Source organism: Malus sylvestris, chromosome 15 (assembly GCF_916048215.2).
Source record: "Malus sylvestris chromosome 15, drMalSylv7.2, whole genome shotgun sequence".
Taxonomy (NCBI): Eukaryota; Viridiplantae; Streptophyta; class Magnoliopsida; order Rosales; family Rosaceae; genus Malus; species Malus sylvestris.
The window spans coordinates 28,613,783-28,622,009 of record NC_062274.1 but is presented as its reverse complement, the minus strand read 5'-3'; the positions used below and the strand labels follow the sequence as shown (position 1 = coordinate 28,622,009).

The window sequence follows — 8,227 nt, the reverse complement described above, 5'->3', positions numbered from 1 at the left end:
AAATAATAATAATCAAATTATTAGGTAACAAATAAATAATACAAACAAATAATAATAATGAAATTAGGTCACAAATAAATAATACAAACAAATAATACTAATGAAATTAGGTCACAAATAAATAATACAAACAAATAATAATAATGAAATTAGGTAACAAATAAATATACAAACAAATAATTATAATCAAATTAGGTAACAAAATAATAATACAAACAAATAATTATAATATATTCTTACCTCATCCGCATAATTTGCCCCACTTCGAACATTACTACTAGCTTGTGTCAAGGCATCTCTCCACGTACTAAAGAAATGGCAAAGTATTTTCCAACGACTGGACATCGATTCTTTGGTTCTTTCCCATCTATTTGCTCAAGAAATTTGGTATGAATTGAACTCCACATTTCTCGCAACTGCATATCATTACCCGTAAGGGAATTATGAGTAACTTCAACCCAGCTAGTGCATAACGCAACATCTTCAAGAAGCGACCAATTCGTACCTGCATCAGTAGTCATTTTGTGGAAAAAAATTGGATTGAAACTTTGAGAGAAAGATAGGAATTTGATTGAAAGTAGTTGAGAAATTTTGAAATTGTGGTGTAAGGTAGATGGAAAAGAATTGGTATTTATAGAAAAGTAAAAACAATTTTTTACATATTTTTTTTCAGATTTTTTACAATTTTTTTTAATTTTTATTCAAATAATTAATCTCTGCCGTTGGATTTTAAAATTTTTGAATTCTAACACTCCAGATTATGCCACGTGTCACAACGGTAATTTTTCTTAATTTTAAAACTATTTTTTCTTTTTTTTTTAATTTATAAAGTAGATTAATATCAACCGTTAATCTCAGATTGAACGATTGATATAAAATCAGTTTTTTTTTTATTATCGTTGCAAATCGGACGGCTCGTATAAAAGAGCCGTTGGGATCGAACGGACCATGGGAAGTCACGTGGCTTCCCAACGGTCACTGGGTTTTCTACCTCGCGCGGGCCCATGCCCTGAAATCCTATCGGGCGACGTGCCCCCACTCACGAATGAGGGGCACGTGCCTGACACAAAAAAAATAAAAATAAAAAGGCCGGACCAGGCCTGACGTCACGGGCCTTAGGCCACATGCCTGTCAACTCACCACCCCCCCGGGCCTTGGACTCCCACCCTCACTCGGGCTCTCCAAGGCTGGAGGCCTACCAACCGGCCCTCGGGCCCTTTCCGGGTGCCTGTCCCCCGACGAGCAATCACAAGGGGACTTGCTCTTATTAGCTCAGGAGAGGATCCTGGTCCCTGAAGCGAACCCCCCAGCTCACCTTCCAAAAACGAAAACACCTCCTGGAAAAAAACCAGTTCACTCCCTCAAACAGCAAAACATGCCAAACCCCAAACTTCCTCTCCCGATCATCGTCGTCGTCATCATCGCCGTCGTCATCACTTCATTCCCGCCCTCCCTTGCACCGCAACCGTCCAATTCCCCCTCCTCCTCCAAATGGGCCCCACGCTTCCTGGGCAAATTCTCAACTACTACGCCAAAACCTCGACCGCCGCACCGGCAACAACAGCAACCGAAAATCCGATACGAAACCCGATATTTCGCTCAGCGGCTTGACCACTTCAGCTTCACGGACACCCCGAAGTTCCAGCATCGGTATCTGATCAACACCGAGCACTGGGTGGGCGCACAGCGGCTTGGCCCCATCTTCTTCTACTGCGGCAACGAAGGCGGCATCGAGTGGTTCGCCGAAAACACGGGCTTCGTCTGGGAGCTTGCCCCTCGCTTCGGGGCCATGGTTCTCTTTCCCGAAGTAAGTTTCTGTTTGGTTCCCTAGAAAATTACAAACAAAAAAAAGGTCAAAAGAAGGAAAGTTAATTTGGTTTTTGGAATTGGTTGGCAGCACCGGTACTATGGAGAGTCTATGCCGTACGGGAGTGAGGAAGAGGCGTATAAGAATGCCAGTACACTGTCGTTTCTTACCGCCGAGCAAGCCCTAGCCGATTTCGCTGTACTAATCACGGAGCTCAAGCGAAATTTATCGGCGGAAGGTTGCCCGGTGGTGCTCTTCGGTGGATCGTATGGCGGAAGTATGTGAATTAGTAATGCCCTGTTTTAGTGAAAGTTGAAATTTGTTTTAGATTTGATGAAACCATGAAAATGTTTGATGCTTTGCTTTTTAATGATGTTGAAAACAGTGTTAGCAGCTTGGATGAGGCTTAAGTATCCTCACATTGCAATTGGTGCACTTGCTTCTTCCGCGCCGATTCTTCAATTTGAAGATATTGTGCCAACAGAAACGTTTTACAACATTGTTTCTAATGATTTCAGGGTAACTTGTGCAATTGTGCATCTTGTATGTTTGTTTTGCTTTGTGCTTTTGTGTTGTGCTATGATATTGGCGGAATATTACCTCCATCTTATATCCCGTAGCGCGAAAGTAGTAGCTGCTTTAACACTATAAAAGAGTCATGGGATGCACTAGTAACTGAGGGACAGAAGGATAATGGCCTTGTCCAGCTGACAAAAACTTTCCGCTTATGTCGGTACGGAACATATGTTTTTTAGTGGAGAGTGGAGATGGTCTTGTTTATACTTGAATTCTTCTTAACTGCCACTGGGTTTCCGCTGATCAAAACCATTTTTCAGTGAATTAAAGAAGATAGATGATCTTTCGGACTGGTTAGACTCAGCATATAGCTATTTGGCAATGGTTAACTACCCATATCCTGCTGAATTTGTAATGCCTTTGCCTGGACACCCCATAAAGGAGGTCAGTTGATCATTTTCTCACAGTGCATTGTTAGCTATTATACCCCATGATTATAGTTTGCTTGAAACCAATTATTAACCATTGATCTCGTGTGATGTGAATGTACCATGTCCTATATATCCCAGCCTCTCTGGGATGTGCAAATGAAATGTTCTTGAAAATTATTAATCTAGGAAAAGAAAATGCATCCAAGTTCCTTAATTCCCTATACCAGGGTGTCTTCTGTGTATCTGTTTCGAGTTTATAATTATCTGTCTCAAATAATACAGCAAGTTCAATCATTGTAATCTTTCTCATTGGATTATGATTTCTTCAATGAAACAAGTTTTTTTTTTCAAATAACCGTGCTTGCGAATTGTTGTCACTTTTAGAATAATGGCAATTGGCATTTACATCTTCTTCTTTTTTTCTTTTTTCTTTTTTTCGGTCTGTGGCATTTACATCTTATCTTAGGAATTAAGACCATAAATTTGTGGCAGAGACCGTTTTGCTTTTTTTTAGATATGCATGAATACTATAGAGTTCTAACCGTGTGATTTCCTGTTTCTCTTTAGTCTTCCCTTTCAGGGCTGTGTTGCTTAAGAATATTTGTCTATGAGAATCTTCAGGAATGGTTTTTTCTTCAGCGGTAAATCAAAATAGTCGTTTGGCTCATCTTGTAGGTTTGCAGAAAGATTGACGATTGTCCTGATGGGACTAGCACACTGGAGCGTGTATTTGAAGGAGTAAGCATTTTCTATAATTACACTGGACAAGCTGAATGTTTTGAGCTGGAGGATACTTCCGATGTTGGCACAGATGGTTGGAATTGGCAGGTCTATCAGCGTTACAGGAATATTATGCTCTTTTTCAAATCAACATAATGGTTGAAAATTGGTACCACCAGGAAAAAATAAAAAAAAATCCTTTAATGCAATTTCTTCTTATTATGTCATTTCCATTATACAGGCGTGCACAGAAATGGTTATGCCAATGTCTAGTGGTCGGGATGCCAGCATGTTTCCAACCTATGATTTTAATCTCTCTGCTTTTGAAGACGAATGCTTGAAGAATTATAATGTGAAACCAAGGCCTACGTGGATCACAACAGAATACGGCGGACATGTAAGAGAATGATTCATTATGAATTTATTTGTCTATTCCTCTTTAAAGTCTATTAGCATCTGATCATTTCATTGTTGCTGTTAAATAATAATTACTATAGTGTGAATAGTGCCGTACTGGTTCATTGAATGATGATCTTGTTTTTCTCCCTTATTAATTGTATATTTTCCTACTCTTACGTCACATTGTGGTTTTTTTATTGTGTAACCTCGTATGCATGGTGATAAAGGATGCCAGGCTAGAAAAGTAATGAAGGGTGATTTTCTTTTCGAATAAAGGAGCTGCAATGTACTGATCTTGCAATAGATTTGGATCAACATAAATTTGAACACCTTGGGTACAGTTTAGATTATATTTATATTACCTATCCAAGAGCAATGATTAACTTCCGATCTGCTGTTTTTAAATTACTCGTTTTCACATTTGTTACAACAATTTTTTGAAAATCTCGATATTAGAAATTTGAAGCAACTGCTTCCTTGAATTTTACCTTGCACACTAGTACACCGGTGCAATGTGCGTATCTGCTGTCTGAAGAATGTGGGTTGTTGCATGTACCCGTAGCTACTTAGGTGATTTTTATTCCTTCTCAAATTTATAGTTTGATACTGGTACTCTTGGCTATTGAATTTGAAGGATATTAAGGTCACCTTGAAAGCGTTTGGAAGCAACATCATTTTCTCCAATGGCTTATTGGATCCTTGGAGTGGTGGCAGGTAACTGTATTTTTATCTAATTTTGCAATTATAGCCGTCGAACACTAAATATATGAGTTCTAATGTCTGTGAATGATATCTATTACAGTGTCCTACAAAATGTATCGGAAACTATCATCGCTCTTGTGGCTGAAGAAGGTATCTTCTACACTTGACAGTTGGCTTTACAAAACCATACCTGAGCACTCAGAAAAACAACAGATTGCTCGACGCCTCTTAACTGTTCTTGCTTCTACTAACAGTACAATTCTTTTGTTTTCTGTTTCTCAGGTGCGCATCACTTAGATCTGCGTTTTTCGACAAAAGACGATCCTAAGTGGTTGATTGAGCAAAGGGAAACTGAAATTAAGCTGATAGAAGGCTGGATCGAAAAATTCTACCAAGAACGGAAAGCAGATTTTGACATGTAGCACCGCCAATTCAACGTCCTTGAACGGGTTTGGTTTGATCATGTCCATGGAGACATGATTATCGCAGATAAACTTCCTGCAATAACAAGGTTGTATGCGCACGGTTAGTAAAACATGCGTACTCCAATAATTTCGTACGTACTTTCGTAGCAATTAGAGTATAATTTCTAAAGACATTTTAACCAATAACCACAAACATAATCATAGGAACTGAATCGCCACATGCGTTGCCTTTTTTACTCAACGGTCCAACGGATTGGCTTTTCTAGATTGAGAGCATTTTTTGGCTACACCATTTGATTCTTCATGCTAGACCTTAAAAATAGACAATTCGGAATATTGTTGTTGCAATACGAATATCATATGTTCACCGTATAAATTTTATAATAAGAATCTTTCATTTTCTTAATTTTTATTTGAATATCATCCTTATGAAAAGTCATCAGGAAATCGTTTTGTCATCCAAATTCATCAAATAAATGAACAGTTCATCATGAGTATGTGACTTGATAGTCACTATTGATTTGTTCTATTAATTCGGATGCATAAACAATTTCTGTTTCGCATGATATTTTGTAGGTATGATCTTTAAATGAAAATTAAAAAATTGAAGAGTTCTGAAATCTATACGATGAAGATATGTTATCTGTACGGCGATGAGAAAAATAATGAAAAATAAAAATAAAAAGACAAACAGTCCACTAATTAACAAAAACTAAGAACATGTAAATTATGTTAATTAGTTATAACACACTAAAACGTTAACGAGTATTGTTAATAAACAAAAAATTAGCTAAACCCTTCCAATATAATATAGGAAACCAATGAAAGACCCCTTCAGAAAACAACTTAACAGTTTTCTGTTGTTTCTCAATGTAACAGAAACCCTGAGAGGCTTCTGATCAGCTTATTTATATAACTTACAAATCAAGGTACAATTCCAAAGAAAAATGACGTCAATGGGAAGCCGAGTAACTATTTTAGCAACTATCGTATGCATTTTCATGTGTCTTGAGGCCGCACAAGCTCGTCATCATATTCGCCGTGCTCCGACAGCGAACCCTCATGATTTTCTGAAGGTTCACAACAATTTACGACGGAAAATTGGCCTACCGCCCTTGGTGTGGGACGAAAACCTAGCAGCGGTTGCTAGGATTTACACGAAACAGAGAGCGAGCATGGACTGCAGGATGGTACACTCAACGGGGCCTTACGGGGAGAACATCTTCTGGGGCGGCGGGAATCAGCCATGGGGGGCGAGGTTTGCGGCGAAGTCGTGGTCACACGAGAAGTTGTTCTATGATTACCAGACGGATAGTTGTAAAACCGGGCAGATGTGTGGGCATTATACGCAAATGGTGTGGAAGGACACGAAGCGTCTGGGTTGTGCACGAGAGGTTTGCAGAAATGGAGCCGGGGAGCTCATCATATGTAACTATGATCCGCCAGGAAATTGGGTTGGAGAGAAACCCTATTAGAAATTATGGGATGTGCATGCATGAACTCGTAGCCACTTGGAATTGGATTATTGTTTTGATGATTAATTGATCATTACCAATAGTCTAATCACTTTATTAGAGGTCTAACGTAAATTAATTATTACAAGGGGGTTATTTGTGCTTTGCAAATTGCGTGTACGAGAAAAATACTAAGTAAGAAAATTATGAATCCTCGTTGCCCGTTAACCCCACACTTCTACTTGTTGTGTTTCTAGCTAAGCATCTAACGACTAAAAGACCTTGCGTATCTGCTACTGTGAAGCACCGTAAATAACCTCTATATTTACAATATAATTTGAACTATTTGTGTATTTTAGCATAACAATTTCACTCTCTTAGACCCTATGATCCAAGAAAATTATGATTGTAGAATAATGAGCATGTGGTCCAATATCCCAGTAGATAGAATGTTTGGTTTTTACTCATGTGTCATAGGTTCGAAACTCCTCACTCCTAAATTATTGTAATAGTTCTAAATTTTCCCCCTCGTCTTAATAATAATAAACTTTAAAAAAAAAAAATTGATAGCCATTCAATGAATAAAAGCCGATTAGTAAAAATTTACTAAAACTTGAAACCTCAAATACAACCGTTTTCCATATAATCAAAATTCAAGGCCTCCATAACAGAATTCGGTAAACAATACTCCCAAAAATATGGATTTGCTATGGTTAGGCCAAAGTGAGCTAAAGTCACAAAGTTTGCTTCCTTGAAGATATGGTTTCACCTTACATAAAGAAATTCAAAGACCAACCTAGAGTCCCCTTCCGCCATTATGTCCAACATAGAGGGCACATTTTATCAATATTCCTAACAAATTTTACTCAGCCGAATTCTAGTATGTAATTTTCCACATATAAGGAGCCACACAAAAAATTTGCCTTTGGGGGAATCATCAACTTCCACAATTTTCTTCAGTAACTTATGTCTGCTTACATCCTGATGGTTATGGCTCTCGATCCAAGTTGCCAACTTTATTGAGAACGGTCGCTTCTATTTTGAACAAGAATAATAGTTGTTTTGTGCTGAATATGCAGAATGTCCGCAATGGCAGTCATATGAGCATTGGTATTACTTGAAAAATAAAGATAGGGCTTATGAAAATTTACTTCTTGTCTTGAGGCTTAGCAAACATATTTAATGTGTTCAGAACATTCCTCGTTAGCAAACAATAAACAATCATCTGCAAACACTAGATTTGAAATTCTAAATCCACTAGGGGATAACAGAGTTCCTACATGCGATTTAGGATTGCTTGCCAAAATATTAAAATGTCTAATTAACGATTCCATGCAAAGAATGAAAATATAAGGTGAGAGGGGATCACCTTGTTGTATTCCTTTCTTGGGGTAAAAGTAACAATGACTAGAGCCATTTACCACAATCAAGAAAGAGATAGATGAAATACGTTCCATAATCAGGTTCACCCACATTTTCTTAAAACTGAATCTAAGAAGGACATACGCGATGAACATACCCAATGAACTCCTAATTTCGATAATCATACGTTTTCTCCAAATCCAATTTAATCCCCATCACTCCCATCCCGCCTTTCTTCACTTTTAAAATTGGAAAACATCTCATGAGCAATGAGAATATTATCATGAATAGAACGTCTAGGAGCAAAAACCCCTTAATTACCCAAAATACAAAGATTAAGAAGTTCAACCTCTTAATAATAACTTTGGTAATTATCTTGTAACTAACATTTTACAAAGACTTATAGGTCTA

At 37.9% G+C, this 8,227-nt stretch overlaps 2 protein-coding genes across 3 annotated transcripts; both read left to right on the top strand.

Annotated features, from left to right (window-relative positions):
* The first annotated feature begins 1,255 nt into the window (after window positions 1-1,255).
* Window positions 1,256-5,169, top strand: LOC126603241 (uncharacterized). The gene is made up of 10 exons (XM_050270018.1): window positions 1,256-1,807; window positions 1,898-2,084; window positions 2,193-2,326; window positions 2,428-2,540; window positions 2,644-2,767; window positions 3,430-3,582; window positions 3,716-3,871; window positions 4,508-4,587; window positions 4,676-4,725; window positions 4,858-5,169. The coding sequence occupies exons 1-10, from the start codon at window positions 1,376-1,378 to the stop codon at window positions 4,995-4,997; spliced, it is 1,569 nt and encodes a 522-aa protein (XP_050125975.1). The 5' UTR covers window positions 1,256-1,375; the 3' UTR covers window positions 4,998-5,169.
* Window positions 4,954-6,625, top strand: LOC126603248 (pathogenesis-related protein 1-like). Of its 2 annotated transcripts, none has more exons than XM_050270029.1 (2): window positions 4,954-5,100; window positions 5,880-6,625. In XM_050270029.1, exon 2 carries the CDS (start codon window positions 5,948-5,950, stop codon window positions 6,473-6,475), a length of 528 nt encoding a protein of 175 aa, XP_050125986.1. In that variant the 5' UTR covers window positions 4,954-5,100; window positions 5,880-5,947; the 3' UTR covers window positions 6,476-6,625. The 2 variants fall into 2 exon arrangements, with proteins under 2 accessions (XP_050125986.1, XP_050125985.1); XM_050270028.1 differs by having other exon boundaries at window positions 4,957-5,100; window positions 5,930-6,625.
* Window positions 6,626-8,227: the final 1,602 nt, after the last annotated feature.